This window comes from Lingula anatina, chromosome 1 (genome assembly GCF_051362555.1).
Source record: "Lingula anatina isolate TDL-2025a chromosome 1, LinAna3.0, whole genome shotgun sequence".
NCBI classification, from domain to species: Eukaryota; Metazoa; Brachiopoda; class Lingulata; order Lingulida; family Lingulidae; genus Lingula; species Lingula anatina.
Window position 1 is genome coordinate 19,238,192 of NC_141767.1, and position 24,929 is coordinate 19,263,120.

The window sequence follows — 24,929 nt, forward strand, 5'->3', positions numbered from 1 at the left end:
CAAGTAACTCGATCTTTTTTATTCCGGGCAAGGGAGGAGGCACGTATTGTCTTACTCTAGAGGCTGAAAGCGACGATTTAGAACCCGAAAAATGATGCATACTGAATTCGCGTGTAGACAGGCATGAGTCTCAGGCCTTACTGCGAAGTTCCAGTTATTAATAGGGCTTCTCGAAATTGGACAGGTGGCCACATTGAGGGTCAAATTATGCGGTTTTAACTGGTATTAGAATACCAGGATTGATCACTTATTTATGGTTCTACTTTACCCGCCCCATTATCAATACAGGCTGAAATTCCCAAACATAAGCATCGATCTGCGATGCCATGTTACTTGTCTGAATCCAATCAAGTGTACACGAGGTTTTTAGTGAAAAGCCTTATCTGAAGGATTTCACACTCGTCTCGAATATCCAAATTTGATTTATAGAACGCATTGTGTGAGAAACTTGACTTCTGGTTAAATTTTCTCAATATATCAGATGAGATTAATATCTCTATTGTTCCAATCAACACGTGTGTTTGACCCTTTTTTAAAGTACAAAAACTACAAGGTCACTTCACGCCAATCACTTTTGGAAGCTGACAAAAATGAAACAGACACCCAAGAACAGTGGTCCATTATCTTTCACCCATTGTTGCTGACACAGATTTACGAGTGTTCGTATTGACGGATTTTGCACTCTAGTCTCGATAACAAATCGTGTTTTATGTGACTTTGCACTATATTTAGCTCACCTTTAAAATGATTGTGAACTTATCGGGTTAACACAGTGTATTGAATGAATTGTAAAGTTCCTCTGTCGATCATGATACCATCTAACCATTTGAAGAATTCGAGTCAAAGAAAAACATGATGATACTACGAACCACCGGACTTGGGCTGCTTTTGCCAAGATTTTTATGCCCTGATACAGAATCAATTTAGTATTCTATTTCCCTCGTGGTGCTCTCGATATTTAACACGCTTAGGTACATGTATACATGTATAGCAACATCCGAAATCTTCTAATGGAGTGTCCGGTTGTGGTTTTATATAGTAGGACCCTACCCTCTACTACCCTCTACCAGGGCCGCAGTTATTATTCTGTGGACATTTTTGACAGTACATAGATTAGCCATCTATTTAACCAGAGACATATCTCTTAATATCTAGCGAAAAATCAATCTGTGGGCCTGGTAGAGGGTAGTTTTATAGTACATAAAATTTGTGCACATAAGAGAGAGAGAGAGAGAGAGAGAGAGAGAGAGAGAGACTTCAGAATAATTCATTTGATCTTTTTCTTAGAATCTTTTTCTTCTTTTTCAAGAAGGGCCGTTTCTAAGTCACGTTGACCCATTATCTGATCAGAAAACAAACGTTCTTTGAACACGCCCATCCGAGTAACGTAGCTTACAATTGGATGTTATCCCATTGATTAAATAAACAAGATGGATTAAACTGATTTCTTATCTTTAAATTGCCTTGTATCGATTAATTAAGTCTAAGCGACTTCTTTTCTCGGTTTCATAAAGTTAAGAAATAGGCCTCTTGTATATATGGTTTGGCTTAAATTACATTCATACACTCATTTGTGTTTTTTTCCTGAACCCTTCCTCGTCACGTGTTTTGAATAATAAAACATATTAGATACATCCGTACGTAACAATTGAGGACTTAATTTACACGAGACCACAGACTCGTTTTACAAATTGGTGTATCAAAATTACTTTTCCGTCACTTTCACGGCAAACTTAGTCGCAGACAAGGACCGCTTAGAGAACACAAATTCAACTGATTACTTGTCGTGGCAATATCATGCGATACTACTGTTTCAATGTGTGTGTTCTCAGGGTTGCCTTACAATCATCTAGTGTTCTTGATGGAAACCGTTATGAAGTCGACTCAGTAGACGCTCTCAATCTGCTTAATAAAAACACCGCGCCGAATTGACTGCATAGATAAGTTTTTTTAGTTTAGTTTGATGATGTCAGAAGCATTGAATAACGTAAGTGACGTTTTCTATATACTTTTTCATTTGATGTGTGCACATGTGATTAAACTATGTTAAGATACTCCGATCTTTATCTCTAAAATGCATATGTAAACATTCAGATAAAAAGACAAGCATTTATGTCCACGAATTCCTGCTTGCAGAGTTAACTGAAAATTAATTTTACAGAATTTGACGTTGAATTTAAACTAGTTTACAATCCCGGAAGAGTTCAATATTTCATTTCGTATGACAAGTTGTAAAAAGTTTAAGAAGTTGTTCTGCGTTCCAGATCAGAAAGATCTGTATAGGAAAATAGGCCCTGGTTGTTCTGTGCCCAGGAATTTTTGAACTTAGGGGCGGCGCGACCGGATTTTGCTCCTTGATTAATGAGAGGTTCGTTTTAAGAGCTACCAAAACTTCATGGCAGAGTTAACTAGATCCCAGGATAATCAGGAAAAAGTTGAAAAAAGGTCAATTGTCGACTTTTCTTGTGAGATTTCAGAAATACGCCTGCATCAAAATAAATTATCATTCTCAGGGGATCAAACTTTAGTAAACAAACGACTTTAACAAGCTCTAATATTTCAAAACACTATCTATCAGAACGCGTGAGAAAAGACGCAGCGGGTCACATGAAAGTTCTGTCGCGTCCCTGTGACGTAGGTCATGCGTATTCCTTACTTATTGTTTATTTGTAAAAATAAAATTAATTAACTGTTAGACGACATTTTGGGTCTTCAGTAAAAAAAAAGAAAATAAATGACTTCTGGATGATGCTGTAAGTCGCAAGTCATAAAAGACAAGGAAGGTGGATGATAAATAGGGGACTTACGAATATGTCCATTTTCAAAGTTAAACAAAAGTTAAATTTTAATTGTGCATGTCTTGTAAAACAAAGGAAATAAGTGATCGATTATGATTTCTCTTTGTGAGCACGTTTTTCCCCTGGATATTGTCCCAAAATTAGTTCCACGGAAGCTAACAGGGCGGCAAACTGAGCGACACCATCTCTGTCACGTGTATGAATCCATCTATCCATCTACAAGTTTAGGAGTGGGAAAAGTAAGTCTCACGTACTAAATCGGTAAAGTATGGTCAGATTTAACCCGCTCCCTGAACATTCTATAAAAGTATAACATTATTTTTATTGCATTGTGTTCTGAGAAGGTAGGCCTATGTCCAATAATACGGAAACAGCGTGTTGGTCATTTTAGAAACAGGGATAGTGTGGCTTAAAATATACTCACTGATAATTCTCGGACCAGTCACACCGGGTGACGTTCTAACTGGACAAGCTGGAATGACAGTAGCAGCTGAGTCGGAAGACTTTCTAGGTGACGCGAACAACAAACACTAACCACAAAAAATGATGTATGCCGCTTCACGCACATTTACCACCCAACACAGTACTAGTCATACACAACGCTAACGTAAAGCGGGTGTAAACGAACATATTCCCCTAACAACGCTTGATCGCACCGTTACCTCAGTCTAAACTTAAAACGCTGATTTCTGGGAGGGCTCACATAACAGACCCATTTTTCGTTCCCATGTTCTTTATCTGTCTGAGAGTACATTAACCAGTGGGAATATATTGCTTTCAATGCTACACTATTGTGAATTTATTGTTTTAAATAGAATATCTGCCTAACCTAGAAAATAATATTTCTAAAGGGGATTTGTTTTTATGATTTAAAAATCTCGTCACTTGAAAATTTCGCAATGAACGTATAGAAGGAGAAAAAGCCCTAAAGCTTCTTTGTCTTGTATCGTTAACGTTTATAACTGTCTTTCTAGCAACCCTGAGGGGTGTTTTGATGCTCATTAATTGTGTGCTTAGTTGCTCAGTAAAAGTGATTTTTGCACTAGAAAAGACATCACCAGAGCTTAAAACATTTGTGAAGTCTGCGTCCAAAACTAGATTTTGTCCTGTTTTTAAGAGTACTCAATCTGTCGGTCGTTAAAAGGCTTAAAAGCAGTTTGGAATTTCGTTCATTGAACATTCGTATGACAGAGTAAAGAAAAAAATTGCATCAAATAAAACATTTGGGCGATTTGGGTGAAATAAACTTTGTTTTATGTTCTTCAGACAATGGATGCACTGCTGAAGCAATAAAGTAATCTTGTTTTAAAGTCAAATGCAAAAATGAATGTGCCCTCTAACTTAACTAGAAAAACTTACACTTCTCCAAATCTATGTATCTGTAGTACTACGAACTTGGCTGTTTTTTTCTCTATTGGTTGTGCCCCTTCCGGGTCTAGCCAATCAGCGTTCCCGTAATTTGATGTATGACAGACTGCTTGTTGCTCGATGAATGATGTAGTAAGTGCGAGGTGACAAATCCAATCATACTGAACAGATGAGGGCCTACCAGGGTATAAATAAGCAGCAAGAACTTCAAGCACCTCAGTCGATCGAAAGATACTAACCTGGAAACATCCCAGAGAAAGGAGCAGATCCAGACTAGACGATATTTATTCTACTCTTAGCAAGACTTCGCCTCAGTGACTGAGCAACGCAACATGCAAGCAGTAGCAGCAATCGCCGTTTTTCTATGTATTTCGAGTTTCACAGTTTTTGCAAAGCCTACCCCAGGGAAGACACCAGAAGAAAAATGCAGGGCAAAAGGTGTAGCGGTTTACAGTGTAACATTCCAGGCAAAGTGGAACAAGAAGCTTTTTCCTAAGATGTTTCCACTTTACAGACCTCCCGCTCAGTGGTCAAAACTCATTGGTGAGTATTTGTCATAAACTGATTATTATATTATTATATATATCGTATTATATTAGTAGTAATCTAGAAACCTTGCTCAATTTTATCCATATCCGCAAGACAAAGTAATATACGTTTCATGGTATTCCTAGACTTCATTACAAGGGTGTTCCTTATTAAAAGGTGCCTAACTGTGCGCCAATTTCTGAACCTTCGTTGCTGGAAAAAGTTTTGTGATAGTTAAGTATTGAAATGGGTTTCTAAATCAGATGGGCTTTGAAAAGAAAATGAAATGCTTTGCCGCCCAGATTTACATTGTAAATCTAAGTTGGATGCGTGATATCACTGCTTGAATATAATACTAATAGTATATTAATAGTTTGTGGTTGAAAAACCTGGCAAACTTAGCATTTCGACGTCACATTTGTAAAGCTTCTGACTGTGTAACACGATTCTCCATGCGGCAGTTAAGTGAGACACTTGTCGGTAGACAGAACAATTGTACGATACGGTTGTGTAGCGAGTGTCAATGAAAGTCGTGTTCCTGCTGTTGATGGCTCATTGTCTCTAGGCATGTTTAACGATTTATGGCTTAAACGACCGTAGTATTACAACTGAAATCTTTCCGGTTGTCGTGCCGAACAAAAACGCTGGGTGAAAAGGAGTAAGATAACATCGACACTCGATATGCACTAAGAAGCTGATACGGGTAGAAAACGGTATCGCAGTTACGCTCGGAATAAAGCCTCCCATTCACATAACATTGTGCCAATCTCCACTCAAGGCAGTACAGAAAAAATGACGCTTTTTATGGCAAAATTTAATCTAAATTTTTGAATGGACGAGGAGCCGGAACCGCAAACTAAGTTCTGCCTAAATACAATTGGTCTGAAAGGTAGACATGTCAGCGTATAGTTCGTTATCTCTTTTCCAAATTTGCTCATTGAAATTATTGTATAGACCTACGCATTACCTAATTCCGACCATCAAAGCGCATTGCCAAAGAACGTGGATGCTGTTGGTGAAAAAAACTATTACTTTGTACACAGAGTACTGTAAACAATGTTGTATTGTCATGTGCCGCAAGTGTAAAGGAAATAAATTGATATCTGCTGTTGGTGCCTAATTTTTTACCAGCAGTCCTCTTAATGTAGCCTGGAGGCTAGGGATAGAACAACGGCAGCAGTTGTATAATCCGTCACACCTGTAATACCTGTTAGTCGACTATATTGGTTTTCCATAACTCTTGAACTCGTTCAACTGCACGCTGATTCCTGCAAGCGAGTGGAAAGTAGAAAAAAAGACCGATCAATCATGTGGGCAAAATAACCGAGTAATGTAATATGTGCACTGTTGATGGGTATTAAGCGTTTATTGATGTTGTAACAGATGCTCTTGGAATGTTGTTAAATTTTCGTCTGGCAGCAGTTATCTGCCTCTTTAAGTACATTTCCCTCTTTTTAACCATCATTTTCTTCTTTAGATTTTTGTTTCTTTCGAAGGTTTTTCTCAAAGTTTCCCTATTTACAGGTCGCAGCCATGACTCAAAATACTCTCTCTGGACACAAGGAAAATATGCTAGCAAAGCTGTCAAAGAGTTCGCAAAGACGGGCCGCACCATGCAGTTTGACCAAGAAGCACAGGGATTCAACGGGATCTTTGATGTGTTCAATGGACCAAGAATCCAAAAGGGACACGGCATCTCTGTTACAAAGTTTTACGCAGATCCAATGCATCCTAAGGTAATTTAAAGCAAAATCATTCAACAATAAAGCAGTTACCATGAACACAGATGACGCACACACACCTAGCCGTCTGTGCATTCACTAATTAAACCAGCTTGACTTAACCCTAGACCGATGGTTTCCAGAAGTCAGTTGGGAGGTATATTATGGGCGTTCATTAAAGAACAATTGGGATGTTTTAATCTAATTTGCTATCCAAAATATTGCATTTATGAAAGGGAAACCTGTTTCGTGTGTGAATCTGAATTGCGCAGCGGCACGTCATAATGAACGTATGCAGAAGGGCGTATTAGCTGAGTCAGCGCTCTGTACAAACGCTTTATAATTTCACATCATTTGAGCCTTTGCAGACGGCATGTGCATTGTTAAAGTCCTAACCTGGTCCAGCCCTGGTCGAAAACATGAGAAGTATAAGTAATGCTGAAAACCATGTTCGACGAAACCCGAGTTCAATGACTCATGTTAGCACTTCTGAAAAGCTTGTTTTCCGATGTCTAAGTTGTGACGGCATGAAACGTCGCTGAAACGTCCGTTTTGAAAACTTACAACTTAAACGAGTGAACCATAACCATCCAACAGGCGAATGTCGTCTGCGAAATTGCAACGTAATTTCCGAACTAAACGTTGTTGCTTTATGTTTATCGTTCTTTTTGGCTGCAAAATTAACTGGTTGAATTGCTCTCTTTGTTCACATAAAACGAACGAGTGGGATTCATATATTTGAGGAAACATTAATATATATGGTATTGTTGGAGAGGTGGCAAAGGGGGGAGGGGGTGAAGGGGGAGGCCAATTTTAAGGAAATTGCTGCGATATACGGCCCTGGTCAGAGACAAGTGATAACATAATGTTATGGTTTCTTTACATGCCATTGAGGCCGTTTGTTGTTTCAAATGGGATTGATGTTCGCTGTTGGAATTCTTTCCAAGCAGATGGACAGGGTCTGAATTTTTGATTTAAGTTGTTACGTCAAATCGTTCTCATGCTCGAAACATCAAACATTCCCGTCATGCCATTTTTTTGTTTGGAAAGTCAAACATTCTACAACATGCCGTCATAGCAACTCTTAACTGACTGCCCTAGCCTGTCGTTGCCACACACGGAACACGTGCCGTAAAGCGAAATTCCATGTTGAAATTTCTGATTTACGGAAAGTAGAAAAGTTTTGTCTACGGCCATATGCTTAAAAAGTTTCTCAATCTGTTCCCACCAACATTCTCCAACACAACACAGAGTGAACGTGCACCACTCTGGCAACTAAGGAATCTGCAATTGATGTTGTTTGAATATTTGTTGATGATTTAACCATATAAATCACAGGATGTATAACAATTCCTTGCAATAATGCCTCAAGACAGATGTTCATAATAAAAAAACAACTATCAGGGAATGCAAGTGATGGTTATCCAATTTTAAAAAGCTTGAAAATCGCGATGTTACTGTCGAAAATTAATTGTGCTTTTTATCACTATAAGAAAATTTATTTCTGACTAAAATGACTTATTTTGCATTCAGGTCTCCGCAATGGCGAAACTGATCCCAAGCCCGGATTGGTTCGTTGGAGTCGACAGCATAAATCTGTGCCAGAACGGAGAGTGGATCACCGACGTGAAAGTGGACCTGGACCCGATGGACGCCGGTGTTGATAGGGGGTTTACCTTTACCTCCCCGGACTGGCCAGAAAACGAGAAGATCTTTCGCATCACCTCAAAGTACCCAAACCACCCGGCCAATCCATTCTTCTATCCCCGTTTGGCGAAACTACCTCACATTGGCCATCTCATCTTCAAAAGAGTCCGTGTGTACGATGATGGGGAAGTGGCAAAAGATGCAATGGATGAGGATAACGCAGGTGGAAATGTTGACGACAGTGTTGACTATTATGATGATGATGTGGAGGACGAAGAGCATGAGGATGAGAGCCATGGCAACGACTTAGACGCAATGGATGCTGACAAATCTCAGTGTACGTATTTATCTCAAAGCAAATTAAAAAAAAAATTAGTGCACGCTGTTTGGTCTCAGACTGGGTTTAATTGGAAGATCTATCATAGCAAAATGAAACATTTTAAGTAAAAAATATTATCACGTGGATATTTCTCTGTCACTCTGTCACTTTTAATCTTATTAAATTTTTATTTTCAAAAAATGATTGAAAATAGAAAATAACAAGGATGCATTGGCTTATCTTTACAGTTACTCCTCTGGATTGTATTGTGTCTGACTGGGGTGCCTGGAGCGGCTGTAGTAAGACCTGCGGCTTTGGAAAACGCACGCGTCACAGGGTAGTCGTCCAGGAGCGCCAAAATGGTGGTCACACCTGCCCAATTCTGAAAGAGGAAGAGACATGTGGCAGCATGCGTACTTGTAAGTGGAATCACTTCAGGTTCAAGGGGTTTGGACTCTAAGCCCATTAGAATCGGATTCGTTGAAGGAGACGACACGCAGAAAACGGCCATTAATGACCCGCATCGAAAGAGATTCGTGTGTAAGTTCCACGCACTTAGGATATGGCAAGTTCCAACAGAAGGCCGTTGTTTTTTCAGACCGTGACTTTTCGACACGGGTCATTCATGAGAAACCTTAAAGTAATTGTGGAATATTATACAGTAGCTGGTTCTACTGCATGCTGTTGTACAGCAATCAGTCCGATCTCATAGGAAACTGCAGAAGGCTTAATTGATGAATGAATAGGGGTTGGGTTTGTTGCGAGAAGTTGCTGATTATTGCATTCTTAATTTAGACAACCGCGTTTAATTTATTATAACAATATCAAAGCAGCAACTGCTGTTTTGTTCTTACTAAGACTTCAGTCCTTTGAACCAAGATGAGAATAATTGACTCTTGTTTCTTATCTAGGTGCATTTCACAGAACTTTTACTGTTAAAACACTGTAAAGGTGAAATGATGAATTGCTATATGTAAATATTAAGAGAACATATTTTTTCCAAGCAGTTTGCTTAGGTTATTTATGGCAGTGTTGTACAGAAGATGTAAATATTGATGAATAATTTCGTTTGAACTGGTGAAATAAACATTATTAATAGAGATCGTTTCCCTTGTTCTATCCCACCGCTTTCCATCAATCAGTGCATGATGATACACGTTCACGCAAGAAATGACGCACGAGGGCTAATTACTGTAGGCTATGAGAATTTCGGGAATCCTGATTCCGAGAAATCAATTGTGAAAACACTTTTGTCGGAAATAATTCATAAAATAGACAAAGATTTGAGCGATAATCATCGTGCTGTTGATTAAATCCGCAATGAAGCAAATCGATTTAAACTCAATAATGACTTGATAGACCGTTATGGCAGCAAGTTATAACCGGTAAATCGCAAGGAATAGTCTTGAAAGTGTCATTTCTCTCACAAAAGGAAAATATCATCGAAAAATATGTTCATGTTGTCTTTGACGCGATATGAAGGACTGTACCTTGTCATTTTAATGTGGCGTTTCATTTTGTGAAAGGTAGACCTTTTTTGACATAATGGTATAGAATCAATTTTTTTAGTCAGAGACAAAAGGGTGCTCGGTACGAATCCTCCAGAACACCACATCTTTCGGGCCTGGTTTGTCTGGCTCTCTGGGTTGGGTCATAAATTGTCATATAACACTGGCGGATCCAATGGAGGGGGGGGGGGGGCACAATGATTAAAAAATAATTTGATTCGCTCTTCAAATATCAAGCAGTCGACAAGGACACTTAAACTCTCATGTGTTGGGCACACAAATGAAAGTAATGCATCAGTTTCGCTCTTTTTACCCGATTTTTTAAAATTATATATAGTATTTTTGTGTGAGGGGGTGGGGGGTGGGGTAAGGGGATAAGGGAGTACCTCAGAAGTTGGCGGGGGGGGGGGGGGGGGCACGTACCCGTCATTTCTCCCTACCCTGGATTCACCTTTGTATTGACAATTTAGCTAAGGTCACCGATAAAAAAAGCGATTTTCAACACACCTGATGAAATGCCCCATCAAATATACAGACAGGAGTCTAGACCATTGTCAGGTAGTTACCGTAATTAAGAAAGGTTTCTAGGCAGACATCAGGAGCAACGGTGCCAGTGTATGTTTAATTTTCCTAATTAAAGGAAATGTCGCAAAGGAAATCCATTACAGTAGACAGACTGGACTGTATGTACATCTCGGCGAGGTTAACTTGGACAAGAGTTAGAATTCTGTGCGATAATGAGGAGACGAAGTGCGGTCGAGCCAAGAAGTAGTCAACAATTCCTGACAAGCGTTTGAACTGTAAAATATGAAAGTGGGAGCAGGCGAAGAAAGGTTACCAACTGTCCCGCCTCCAAGTAGCCTGAAATAAGTAACTTGGCCTGGACTTAAATAACAGAGACTGGAATAATTTGCCCCGAGATGCACTTTAATTAAAACACGGACCTTGCGCAAAAAAAACGCAAATTATGTATTCAATAGACTGGTTACAGTAATTGTTGAAAAGAATGAGGAAGCTCTAAATAAACCGAGCGTTGTGTACAAACTCATCAAAGACGCTCTATAAAAAAAAGACCTCTGTGAAAAAAAGCATACATTTTAATCAGCAATATCCTTCCAAAGCACACTGCTTTCTCAGCGACGAGTTATTTGGTTAAGTGACAAACTATTCCCACAGCTATTATTCTTCATTACGCTCGTCACAACGTTTGAAGTGGTTCTTAAAAATAATATCGCGCCATCGTCGCATTATGGCTCGTTAAGACAGATACACTTTTATCAAAACAGCCATGATGAAAGGTCATCGCACCCATCGGATAAACTGCAGCGAAATGTCAAGAAAATATTGAGAAGGCGAAATAAATGTCAGGAAATATGCACAAAACAAGCTAACAAGTGTTTCAGTGCATTCGATACCTTCACATAATATCTCCTAAATATAATAAAACAAACCTTTTAAGTTTTCTTGCGTATCAGTTCGGAATGACACATTAAAAAAAAGTCAAGACAATGATTTGAGCATTTCGTGATTTATACACCAATTGTATTTCTTTTACATAAACATCAGAAATGCAAAGTAAACCATGCCTTGTATATCAAAACAATTCAGAGAAATTGTCCAGCTAATTGCATAGTTACTGGTATTAGTTCCAGTGTTTTACATAAAATGCTGTTAATAATATATACATAAGAATAATTGACAATATACATACACAATTTATAATTTCCAGCTATATATTAAACATCTATACATTACACTTCCACCAATAAAAATATGGAATTTTTACTCAAGCCTTTTCAATGGCAAAATGTTGGCATATTCCACTTTCACAACCTACGTGGCAATTAGGTAAATCTTAGGAGCATTTAAACCTTTCATTCTAAAATTATAACAAGGATTCTCAAAAACTGAGCACACCAGGATATATCAGACAGACAACCATTCCTGAGTACTACGTGGCTGAACAGTTCATTGCTGCACAAATATCTATGGAGACATACGCACATTTCCACAGGTGAATTCAGAATCGGTATCACTTACAGCTTTGTCTGGGACTAGACAGCGACTCCTACCCTATTAAACACATATTGGCAACACTGCCAAGTGTTGCGTGTGACTGCATGAAAAGAAACTATACAAGTACAACAATGCCATAGATGATCAAGTCCTAAATTTATCAATCAAGCTGTCTAGTCCCAATATATACTTCACATAAGAACAATCCTAAAAAGTGCTTTACTGTGCCTCCCTTTCCAAACACAATTATCCCCCAGCATTTTTTTTTTCAGCTTTAATCAAACTTAAAGATAAATCAGGATTGTGCTAATTCATTTTTTGTTCAACTCAAGACGTTGTGTGGTAAAAGTACTGAGCAAAAATATAAATACAGTAATATGTATATTTAAAAAAATGAAACCTGCACATTTCAACATTCTTATTGAGCAAAACAATGCCATAATGTCCAAATAAGGATTTGGAACTTATTTTCCCCAGGGTATGACAAATTTGTTCACAAAACGGAGCCAACGTCTTTATTGTGGTTGTAATGGGGTGAAGTGTGGTTAAGGCAGCTTAGAGTTTAATCACTTGGCAATGATTACCCAGCTCTTGAACTCAAACCACAGAAAAGTCATTCAATGGAAATCATGCCTGGTTACAAGAATACATTGTGCGTAGACAATAATAACAGCGTAAAACCCAATTTAAAATGAATAAACCATATTTCTAATGTATTAACAATACAACAGCCTAAAAATGGGCTTTAAATCTCTCTGAGGACATTTGCCTCAAACAATGCACTACATAGGTGGGAAATACCTAAAAACAGCACCAATAGTAAAATATTATTCTATGTTCTTAAACATGAATATGTTAAAAAAAGTCTCTGGTCTATGATGTTAATACCGTATGGTATTTTATGTTCTTTGGAAATCTCTGATATATCTATGTAGTATGTTTTTACAAAAGATCATATAACAGTGAAACAACATCCATCAATTTCAAAACCTTGAAAGTCTCAGATTAAAATACAGTCCCATTGTGTTGTGCTCCTAGTCATGTCTGCATTGCATTAGATGTTCCAGCACATCACAACCAAACACAACAACATCACTGCCAAGCTCCATTTATAAGTCACTGCTCCTGAAACTAATAACAAATTGCATGTTAAAATATGACAGAATATGTACCTAATTGTACAATTTCAATGTCAACTTTCTTGACATCAATAAATTGCACATTAAAAATTGCACATTAAATAGGCTCTTGATAAGTAGAAGAAAGGACCAAAGACCTACTTAATTTTTAACAGACCAAAGATGAAGATTTTGCACCAGGGATACAGTTGCATTTAAAAACCTTATTTTAATGTTTTCACACCCACCTTATTTTAGCACACACCAAAACCTTAAACATAACTTCATGATAAACTTATTGGAATCAATGTTGCTGTGTGATAAGCACAACAGCTGTCTTTAAATTGAGGGGCTTCATTTTACATATTCAACAAAACTTATTGTATTGAAGTTTGCTTTTTGTCTCACCTGTGTTATCAGTGTTTGGACTTGGTGTAGGTGCTTTCACTTCTATAATGTCAGCACATGCTAACCTGCCACCACCTCCATTCTCTGTATGGACGGTTATAGATCTGCCAATTACTGGGGAAATAATAACATTTATTATTGTAACAGTGTAATAATTATTGCTTCGAAAATATTATCCAGGATTTATTATTTGAGAAAGGATGGTAAATGTAGTACTACATAGTTTTAGGGATGCATCAGGAGAATGCATATTTATGGTGAATTTTTTAAAATCAAAATTGAAAACGGATGCCAAGTACAAAAGGCACAGACCTTGTGTATCTTGCATACACACACATATCTGCATGCCATGCATGAATGTCAGATACCACATCCATATCTCAGGTTCTGAACATCTGTCATGATGCAAATCAGTCAGCAAGCTAAGGTGAATGTGACATTCACTTTTGCTTCACAGTCATGTTTATACCATACACCTTGCAGAGTCATGGCGTATCTCTTCCATAAGAATGACTAGGGGAAAATAATTGCAGGCCACACAAAGCAGCAGCTCCTACCTGAAAATTTTCCATGTAGAGGCAGGTCTACATCATTGAACAGCACCCTTCCACTGCCTATATCATACTGTCCCTGCTTTCCGGATATGTCTCCCATCTCACAGCGCAGTGGGTTGGAAAAACTGCAGTCACTACTGTAACTTCCCTGTTAAAGTATATTACAATATGATGTCTCAAGTAGTCATTACTGAGTTGTCTGTGTAGCAAAATGTTTGTAATACTTTAAATTTGTAACTTTAACCCAGTCTTCAGAATTAAACCTTGTTTTTCATCAATCTATCTCGACAGATGAACTAACAACAGTTTTATATGCAAACAATTGAACAATGAAAAACAACCATTTGGCTTCAGACAAAATCATTCTTTAACCCAGAAAAGTGTAGGAATAAAATAATTTCAAAAATTTTAATGTATTGTTAGCAGATCACTCAGATGACAGAGCAACTCATTTGAAAAAAAAATCTATCTAATAAATTTTAGTTTTGCAATGTTAAATGTTTATCAAATAAATCCTTGTTATAAGAAAGTAATAATTCATACAAATTCCAATATAGAAATACTTACAGTTGTGTTGACTCTGTAAGGGTTGTAATGTGGACCTACACTTTTACATCTTTTGTCTAAGGCAACTGTACCGTCACTTCCAACTTTGGACTCATGTACGTGCCAATTATGATCATTTGTCTGAAAAACAAAAAATAAAAAAATAAATAAATAAGATAAACATAATTCAAAATAATCCCTAATTCAAAGGTAACCCTGCTAAAATTTAGCTAGCATGATAGTTAATACAGTACAATTCACAAATTTGCAAGTCCCACTGATATTTGTGGAATTCAAGAATTAAATAGATTCAACAGAAGACAGCATTAATATAACATGTACTAGTGGTGTTAAAAGTCCAATAACTCACAGTCTGTGTGCCATTTGCATATTTCAGGTCCATTTCAATTGTTGTGTCACTGAAACTGCCATCTGTATATGTCATCTGATGCTGTAAAAAACAAAAAAAAAGTTTCATCAAGGATTTAGATAGGAAACTATTTTCTAATTCATATATGTGATAAAGCATTAAAATGAAGCACTAGGCTTTCTTTGTTATATGAAAAGAATCTATACACATTTCCACATAATATAACCTTTCAACTTACCATCTTTATATACCCGCGAAGTACCCCAGCATCAAAGGTAGCAATGGCTACCACTTTGGTCCCTGTCTTAGCAGTTATATTTCCACATACCCAGCGAGAGCCCGAGCTGTCACTTTTATGAATAACAATTGACCGTCCAACGATACTTTGTGGTCCAAAAAGTGGCAAGTTATTGTCTTCCTTCACCATTGCCATGGAATTCATGGTATTCATCATACCATACTTTCCACTCATGTCACCAACCTCATACTCATCATTTGTTCCTGTTCCTGCAGCAGGACTGTTAGCCACAGTAATGTTATAGGGGTTGAAATGCCCCTGTACCCCTTTACTAGAACATGGGCTGTTCATGCCATCTGGCACTGGAAGCACGTGTACATGGTACCCTCCTGCATTGGCTCCAAGGTTGGCCATGTTGATAGAAACCTCAGTCATATCAAACATGGAGTTCTGAGTGAAAGTGAATGTTCCAGTTGGCCCTCCTGCACTCCATGATGTGACCTCAGCCACCATGGGCTTGACTTCATATATATCACCACACGCTAATCTTCCTGCGCCAACATGTATCACCATTGACAGACCAATCACAGAATGTGGACCTGATAGAGGGAGGAGAATGTCAGTAAAGAACGCATGAGTAAAACCTCCAGAGGAATCCCCAATGCTCAGTGTGGTGTGTTTTCCAGACAGATCACCAAGTTCGCATCGCAGTGGATTGTTCTCTGAACACTCAGTGGCATAATTGCCCTGCATGTAACTGTCATATGGATTAAAATGTGCCTTAGCAGACATGCAACGTCCTGTGTCAGCCATAAAATCTTCACTCACTTTTGTTTGATGCACATGAAAATTGTGCCCAGAGCTTCCAGTCATTCCATTTGCATAACCAAGCTTGGCAAAAATGCTTGTATCTGTGAGTGGGTTATTCTTTTCTTGGCGCATAATTATTTCTCCAATAACTGGGTACTTGAATGTTACTTTGGCTGTTATAGTTTCTGCAGGATAGTCAATATTGGCACACACCCACCTTGGTGAACCTGGCATATTTTTATGTATGACAACTGATCTCCCAATAATACTATTGGGGCCAAAGAGGGGCAGGTTATAGTCAATGTAGACAGCAGCCATCAGAGATGCCATGTTGGCCAGTGATCCATATTTCCCACTAAGGTCTCCAACCTCGTATTCATCATTGGTACCAGTTCCTGCACTTGGGCTAGTACTTGGATCTATACCAAAGGGATTCCAATGTCCGCCTACATCCTTGCCGCTACACTGGAAATCATCAGCAAACATTTTAGGAACTAATGGATATGCATGGACGTGCCAACCACCAGCCAGATTCTGAAGGTTCTGGAAGTTGACAGTCACTGTTGTTGGGTCCAATGGAGAATTTTGCATGAACCGCACAGACCCTTTCATTCCACTCATGCTAAATGTTGCAGAGACATTCTTTGGGACAACCTCAACAATATTGGCACAGGCAATAATTGCATCACTTGCAGAGTACACAGCCAGGGACTTTCCAATGACAGAACTGGAACCTGAGAGAGCAAGATTGGTGTCAGTGACAAATGTCTTCTGACTGGACTTGGTCAGTCCAATACCAACAGTTCCAAACTTCCCCTGCAAATCACCGGCCATGCAAGAGCTGTGGTCTGATGAACTGCAGGTCCCAGTTACCCCACCAGGATTGTACACATCACCTAGGGCAGCACAGCGTTCACTCATGGCTTTACTCTCTGTCAAGTCAGCAGCAACTGCATTGGAGTGAATCTTTAGGTATGATGCTGTGCTTGGTGCTGATGTGGAATCAGTGAAAAATAGATCAGCATAGATGGCGACGCCTGCTCTAGTGTTGCTTGTATCTTCACGGAAGTAAATTGTGCCTCCCACTGGTCCTGGCAGTCTGACCATGACTGTCTTCACAATACCAGTGGGCTGTATTGTAGCACAGACTGTGTGGGTTCCGTCAGTGGCACTCAGACGAAGGGTGCGACCTAGAATATATATACATGTACAATATCAACTTCAAAGGCAACACCTGGGTTCATACACCAAGACATTTTAATCAATTATTGCAAACATTAATCAAATGGTGAAAAGAATTCTCAAAAAAAAAATAAATAAATAAATAAAATAAATAATAATAATAAAAATAAATAATTAAATAAATAAAATTAAATTAAATAACCTTATTATAAATTTGACAGTTCCTGCTTTCTGTTTCAATACATAAAATCAGTATATGATTTTATATCTACCTGTTATGCTGTCCTTTCCAGAGAGGTGTAGACTACTGTCACTGTAGCTGGCAGATGCTTGGTTTGATGGAGTCAAGAAACCATGGCTATCACTGAGGTTTCCACCATTTGGCAGCCTAAGGAATTAGTAATGTGATGTTTTACGCAATCATCATCACAAATCATATATGGTATTTGCATTAAGATGAATGGTTTAATATCCAAAAGGTTTTAATTTCAAAAATATACTGATACACATTTAGTGGTAAACTTTCCTCTAAACCCTCCAAAGTTTTGTGCTATATTAATTTAATATTAAGGAATCGGGAATGCTTCATGCTCAGTTAACTTCTATTTAATTTTGTAACATGTAAAAGGAAGACATTTTTTTTTACAAAATTCCACTGTCAAGGTGCATAATTTCATATCACATTTCATAGGCATTGGTGTATATAAGGATTCATTGAAGTTGACTGACAACTGTAAAAGGCACAGCCTTGAGCATCCATTAAATATTGAGTAATACCAAAACTACAAGTAACAAAATATAGGTGTTGAAACCAAAGCATGAAAACCATCAAAGAAAATACCTAGCTATGATATGTATTATTATCCCAATACCATCTAGTATATAGTATATGAGAGTGCAGCAGTACTCACAAGAGATCAAATTATCACAATTATATCCAGATCATATAACACATAATTGGTTTATGAGTAGTTATGATACAAAAGGCCAAGATCCACTTACAGGTTAAATGCCAGGTTACCTAAGCCATTTCACTATTTAGATACACAATAATAGTCACTTTGCTCCTAGTCCACCACCCATATCAGTTACTGTACCCAGGACAGAATAAAATGTCCTAAGATTAAGTGTTCCTTTGATCAGTATTCTATGGGCTGAATTGTAAATTAGATTAGTGCATTGTTTTTGTAATTGAAACAGATGTCTAACATCAAGTGCATGCCTGCCCTATGTAAATTAAAATATGCTAAAGAGTGGCTTGTGAGAAAGATCATGGAATGTGTTAAACAGACAAATAAATGAATCCTAGTAGTAACACTTCGAAAAAATGAAGGTAATAATAAGATCAATAAATATAAAAAGTAAACACTTGTAAAAATGATAAAATAAATTCATTAATAACTTAAAAATAAGGCAATAACGAAATCAATAAATATCAATAATAAACACTTGTAAAATTCATAAAATAAATTCAAAAATCAAAGATACAAAAGAACTATAAAAATGGAGCAGTATTGAAAATCTTACCAATAACAACTGATTAAATGATCAATTAAAATATTAGTGATTTACAATAGAAATCATCACTGCACCATATTATCTAAAAATCAATAACATTCTCAGATTGCATGTTTGCAGAATGGGATGCAAGGCTTAGTGAAATATGTAGTTGAATCTAAAAGTGCAACCCAACAGCTTGTCTAAAAATGGTTCTTAGTCTAGAGGTTCATTGGTTTGAAAAATATGGAAAATTGCTACAGATTTTTAATAACTGTTCTGAAGTTTATTTATCTGAAAGCTTGTAGTCAAAGGATTCATTAGTTTGAATGTTGGTAAATTAGTGTCACTGTGCACTGGTATGAAGATATGACAATGAATTTTGAGGGTACAAATATCAAATCTTGACGACTTCAACAGACAATCATTATTGTTATCATACCACCTAAGTAACCTTAAAATAAGCCTTTGGGTCAATGAAGTTTCAGGCCACTAAACTTTCAGAATAAAAATTCCTTAGATTCTTGAAATGAAACTGACACATTGCAACCCAAGTCAAGCATATATATATTTTTAAAGGAGGCATTTCAAAACATCAGGCTGTTTTCAGAAATGTGACTTCTTTATCTTCTTGATCAATTTATCGCATGGAAGAGGAGTTCTTCTGATTTGTCATCCATATCAAAGACTCCCCGTGTACTAAAACTACCTTTCCATCTGACTTAGCCTTCCTATTATCTGTCTCATCCTTTTTATTCTAAAAACACTAAATCTTTATTGACTCAAATATATGATATAGCAAAGTTGTTAAATACACATCATTTACTGTGTTGTTTGCATGTTAAACTATAATTATATAGTTATAAAAATACAGGAGAAAAAGGTGAGTAATAATCTGTTTTTGCTCTATACCAACAACAAAATTTGTAACGAGTTAAATATAAGACCACTGAGCAGTTTAACATTTTCCTGTGAAAAACTCATATGCTTAATGAATTTTCTTGTGGTAAACAGATTTTTTATTTACCATGAACAACCTTAGATCTGTGGGGGCTTTGTTAAGGCTGGGATCCATCATACATGTATGATCTAATTTATAGCTTTTCATACAAATACTGTCCTGTTAACCGTCAGCCTGCCTCTACTTTTCCCTCTTTTCATCTCTAGTAAGTACACACTGACCAAGGAAATAATAGATATACATGATTTTTAACCCCCTGTCAACACCCATGCAGAATGTTTCTTTCCAAACATACATGGGCTCTGGGCATTTATAATACTACCATGCAGCATGAAAGGAATGGGGTAATGTGGCAATGTATTTATCACTGGCTTTTTGGCATTATCTAATAGACTGGCCAACTGATACACAATGATAGTTTTGTAGTGCTCAACCACCATGTAAGATGTCCATTTAGATAGAGGGGTCTCTGACTTCTATCCCCATAATTTAATTCGTCACTCTTAAGCCCTCAAAAGTTATCTTTAAAAGTTCACATCTGATGGACTTAACAACACCCTGAGACAACTTTTCTGATTTGATGTTATCTGCTCGAGTATAGTCTCTTCATGGTATACATGCACACTTTGGAAAGATGTGTCATAAAGATTAAATTTCACAGACAGGTACGAAACAGCTAGGAGACATCATGCTGCAGACATCAGTTTGGTGACAAATGACAGGGTTTACCTTTCACAGCTGGTGTGCGTTAGACTTTATACAAGCTTAGAATCTGTTGGCACTTCTGTGATTTCCATGCCAAGTAAATCTTATAAAATAACTTAGTACCTAATTGCAAAACAGGTGTGAGACATGACAAAACAATATCATCAACAATATCATCCTTCACAAATAAAAATTCAATGAAACCATTGTGCTATCTAATTGTAAAGTAGGTGTGAGACATGCCAAATACAATATCAATTTCTGTCCTTGTTAATCCAGGTGACCAGGATTTAAACTGTTTAAATGCTCAACTGTGGTCATTTATGTCAGCTAGCCCACACTTAACCTGTCACTTATTAACAGGTTGCATAGGGGGGAGTGTTTGCACTGTTTTTAAGACACTTAAGGGGTTCCAACACTAATAATTTTAGTGGGATCATATTATTTTCAAACCCCTGTCTGTCTCCATTTTTCAGTGTTAATATACGGCTGCAGATTTTCTTCTACTGGGCAGCTGACTTATCAGACTACATCCAGACAATATGTAGCCTTTAGGACATCAATATATAAATTGTGAAAGGTTAAGACTGTCATAAGGCAAAGAAGAAGAAAGATTTGTGAAACAACATGAATAAGAAACAGGAATGTGACAAAGAGTAATATTGCTTTTAAAATTTTTCTTAAGTAAAATATATGAAATTAAAAAAAAAAAAAAAGAGGCAAAATATATTTGGCCATCAAATTACTCTTTACTTACATGTTACCGATGTCTAAATCTGAGCACCTATTGGCAATGTCAAAGTTAGTGGGAAATTGGCGAACCTCCCAGCCATATTCTTTTCCTGTTTTTAATCCATTCAAATGAGCAACAATGGAGACTGTTCCACTCTGTGCAGACTGCATGAAACTTATATTGCCTGTGACACCTTGCATACTAAAGACGGCAGTGCATTCAGTATCAACACCTGTAACCATTCCTAAAAGAAAATAAAAGGCAAAAGTCTCAAAATAAAAGACTTGAGATATTAAAAATATTATTACATTCATAATAATATGTGCAAGTGTTATAAAAGTAAAAACTCTTTGTAAGTTTATATAATATCATAACGTCCTTTTCATTAATCATCATATGGTACTTGTATCATTAGTTATCCACATATTACCCATAATATACCGGTCACAGAATGGAATGTATTCTTGTCTTGTACTTCACAGGCAACACAATCACATATGAAATAAAACCTCAATCCCACAAGAATTTTGAAGACATGTATCTTTTGTTATCTCTTTTAAATATTGTAACTATTCAGCACCTCTTATATTTAAAAAAGGGCCATCATTATGTTGTTATGTCTTTTAAATATTGTAACCATTCAGCACCTCTGAAATTTGAAAAAGGGCCATAGTTATGTTGCTTAATACTTGAATGCTTTTTGTGATATAAGAAGCCCCAGTGGAAGTTCTAGGATGGACAAAGTTTTCTGGTTGTGACACCTGGATGTGATTGCCAACTAAAAAGGCCAATAAAAACTGTCTGGATTGTTTGCGTTTTTTTAACATAAAAATATGATACCCCCAGAAAAGAAAAATACAATGGTATAAACAGAATTAACACTGAAGGTACCTCAAGTTCTGTATTCTTATTACCGACCTATTATTATAGTAAATACTTGTACAGTACTGGAGCTGATGGATATTTGTGTGCGGTGAGAATTTTCAATTCATTTTTAAATGTCGCATAATTCTGTGAATTTAAATGTATAGACAAGAAATGAATCTAAGGGTTTTCCCACAAATTCTACAAAATTTGATTTTCTGTTTGAAGGGATTGGTATCAAAAAGACAGACAGTTTAACACCTGAAACCCATCTAAAGCTGCTCTTTGCTTTCCCATAATCCCCAAATACAGTGACAATTCTCCTTAAAAAGGATAAGAAATGCACCACCCTTCAGTGACGCATTCAGCAGCAATGTTTTAACAGGGTACCCTGCCACAACTTTGTTTTTCTGCAGTGTTCATGAGAGTGGATTTCTTCCACATGTGTTACATGTACGAGATATTGGACTGGTAAGTCTGACACATCCTGGTATTTCATTTTTGAGATTACAAAGCAGATTTCACATATCTAAAAATAATATTGTCACTGAATCCAATTCTACTACTTACAATTACGGTTAAAGCTAAAACAATAACAAACAGACACTGTGTAAACAAAGGAAACTTGCTTGACTGCAGCAGTGAAACTCTTGATCCTGCCCACATAGTGACAGGGAAATGACATCTAGCAAATTTGAATTTAATTTCTGGCCCCGCCTCTAAACATAAATTATCAGGTTACATCACTGCAACATACAGTTTTAATATGGGTAAACAGGTGGGCAGTTATCTAACAGGCTGGCAAACTATTTCGGTAAAGGGGGGGGGGGGAGGCAAAAAAAAAAATTCTGCTTGGCTGAACGACAAATTTTAAAATAGTTAAAAAGTGCAGTTTTACTGCAATATGTACAGATATGAGGGCATGGGTGGAAAAATTGTTTGGTTTCATTTAGTATCAATTTTTTTTCTTTTGAACGGAGGAAAAAATAGAAGGCTTTCGGTCCACTGTGACACCATTCTCCATCTTGTGCATCCGTTACTGTATTGCACTTTCAGCACTAAGGCTGGTATATTTTTAATAGCATTAATTGCTTGAAAAAATGTACAATAATAAATCTGCAGCAAAACATTCTTCACTCTGGGCTGGTCCATTTTAAAGGCTAGAGAGTAAAATTAATTTCACAATAAATACATAAATTTCCAACAAGGTGGCAGTGCATTGGTCAGATAGCAATACAAAGGATGAATTGTCTGACTAAGAGATCAGTATCTTGCAGAGTACACAAACAGAATTCCCCTCCAGTCATAGGTCTAAGGTGGTCCAACATGAAAACATTCTATATAAAAATTATTAACAGCTTGTATTCTCATAGGGTTCAATAGTCCTTTGATAAGCGCTATGTAGTACACAAGTGAGAGTATGTGACCATATCTTTCAAACAATGACAATAAGGCAAATGTCCCTGTACCAGCCATAACAATGACTAGGTAAACAACAATGACAATAACATATTCTGACACTCAGGAAAAAATCTCTACAGACAGATCATAGCTAGGGTGGTATTCTGTTATCAGGTGGGAGTTAGGGTCATGGGCATAGACCTTGATGAAGCCTGGGGAGAGAGAATCCAACTGTTCTCTGAATCTTTACAAGCTTGCCACATCTACTGAGAACAGAGGGATTTCATTTGCTGCCTATGGTTATATTTAAATAAAAATTCATGTAGTACTCGAACCCATAATATGTAATGGGTCCAAGCTGCGGTAGCAGGAAAAGGTCTCATTAAAAACGGTCCAACTATCTGCGATGTCATATACTCTATGCTTTGGAGTGTTAGAAACAGATGTAACTGGAACCATTTTAAAAAACGTTAACTTCAAACTAAATAATAAAGTTATATAAACAATTAAATCACAACAACAACACATTCAATGTTAATTGGATAAGATCCTGCATGAACTACTCGTAGGTGTACTGTACATGTATTCAGAGTTACAAATTTCACAAGTATGTGGTGTTATTAAGTTACCTATCTACATCCTTACACATGTAGGCCTACCTACCAATGATTTTTCTACTCCTACTTGAAGCATTTGCCTTTTTTTATTTTTTTTCATGTTATGAATATCTGTTATATCAACAGTAACATACTGTATCTTTGATCCAAGTTGAGTCGAGGTATTATCTACTATCGTTTTTATTGAAGTCCTCAGCCTGCTACTTTCTCCACTAACTGTACAGTTACAGAGTATAAAGCCTTATATAATCATATTATTAAACTGTATTTACCTGCATGTGCTTGTAGATCACAACACATTACCTAACTGGCTTTAAAAGTGACACTTTGTTGCAGCTGTAACAAAACACCAAGCATAAACACACACGACAGGTGAATTACGTGAAAAGTTCACAAGCCATTAACTCCACGTACAAAAAGTAACATGACGTTTAGTGACAACAGCAAATCGGACATAAAATTCCTTGTAACAGCCAAGTTGCCATTTAATCTAAAGTGTTCATATTCAGTAACCTATTTTGTGCTACGACAGAAGCGATAAGGTTGTTAGGTTTCATCACACCGTGGCTTGCCTGGAGAATAACATTTTGGCTTTTGTGGTAATATTACGTTTGCAAATAATCAAGTGTGTAATGAGTACGTAGTCCACTTCTGAACATTCATGACATTCATGATATCTATCTGTGACACGGACGCGCATTTATAACACCCGATTTAACGCTTGATCTGTTTAAGAATTCACTAGAACCTCAATTGTATAACAGAAGCTGTTACTGTACAACCCAATTTATTGACAATTAAAACTTAACACATCATACAATTAAACTCACCAAATGAAACTGCCAAAATACCCATGAGAGCAGCCAGTAATACGTGTGACTTCGCGTCCATCCTAATGCAGGCTAGGGCTTCAGCAAGCGAGAAAGACACTTGTAATGTTACCGGCAGCCACAAAACGCGACAGTCCTATGCGCGCAGTGCTGTAGCGTAGTGGAAGGTTATACTGGCTGACACGTGAAC

General features: G+C 37.2%; 2 protein-coding genes across 4 annotated transcripts; one reads left to right on the forward strand and one right to left on the reverse strand.

Annotated features, from left to right (window-relative positions):
• The first annotated feature begins 4,325 nt into the window (after positions 1–4,325).
• Positions 4,326–9,481, forward strand: LOC106177458 (spondin-2). The gene is made up of 4 exons (XM_013560223.3): positions 4,326–4,709; positions 6,219–6,430; positions 7,949–8,399; positions 8,630–9,481. The coding sequence occupies exons 1-4, from the start codon at positions 4,499–4,501 to the stop codon at positions 8,839–8,841; spliced, it is 1,086 nt and encodes a 361-aa protein (XP_013415677.1). The 5' UTR covers positions 4,326–4,498; the 3' UTR covers positions 8,842–9,481.
• A 1,487-nt stretch (positions 9,482–10,968) lies between these two features.
• On the reverse strand, positions 10,969–24,929 carry LOC106177466 (uncharacterized). 3 transcript variants are annotated; one of them, XM_087018607.1, is made up of 10 exons: positions 24,740–24,905; positions 24,182–24,245; positions 21,052–21,271; positions 17,404–17,519; positions 15,140–17,139; positions 14,902–14,982; positions 14,553–14,672; positions 13,989–14,133; positions 13,432–13,545; positions 10,969–13,036 (listed from the first exon to the last, which is right to left on the reverse strand). In XM_087018607.1, the coding sequence occupies exons 2-10, from the start codon at positions 24,207–24,209 to the stop codon at positions 12,960–12,962; spliced, it is 2,901 nt and encodes a 966-aa protein (XP_086874733.1). In that variant the 5' UTR covers positions 24,210–24,245; positions 24,740–24,905; the 3' UTR covers positions 10,969–12,959. The 3 variants fall into 3 exon arrangements, with proteins under 3 accessions (XP_086874733.1, XP_013415689.2, XP_086874744.1); XM_013560235.2 differs by lacking the exon at positions 24,182–24,245 and having other exon boundaries at positions 24,740–24,929; XM_087018618.1 differs by lacking the exons at positions 21,052–21,271; positions 24,182–24,245 and having other exon boundaries at positions 24,740–24,901.

Coding starts and splice junctions, on each gene's coding strand:
- LOC106177458 (XM_013560223.3), top strand. CDS start 4,499: ATGCAAGCAGTAGCAGCAATCGCCGTTTTTCTATGTATTTCGAGTTTC. Junction 4,710..6,218: donor TCAGTGGTCAAAACTCATTG/GTGAGTATTTGT, acceptor CCCTATTTACAG/GTCGCAGCCATGACTCAAAA. Junction 8,400..8,629: donor GGATGCTGACAAATCTCAGT/GTACGTATTTAT, acceptor TTATCTTTACAG/TTACTCCTCTGGATTGTATT.
- LOC106177466 (XM_013560235.2), bottom strand. CDS start 24,800: ATGGACGCGAAGTCACACGTATTACTGGCTGCTCTCATGGGTATTTTG. Junction 17,140..17,403: donor TGGAAAGGACAGCATAACAG/GTAGATATAAAA, acceptor TATATATTCTAG/GTCGCACCCTTCGTCTGAGT. Junction 14,983..15,139: donor TTCGCGGGTATATAAAGATG/GTAAGTTGAAAG, acceptor TGTTTTTTACAG/CATCAGATGACATATACAGA.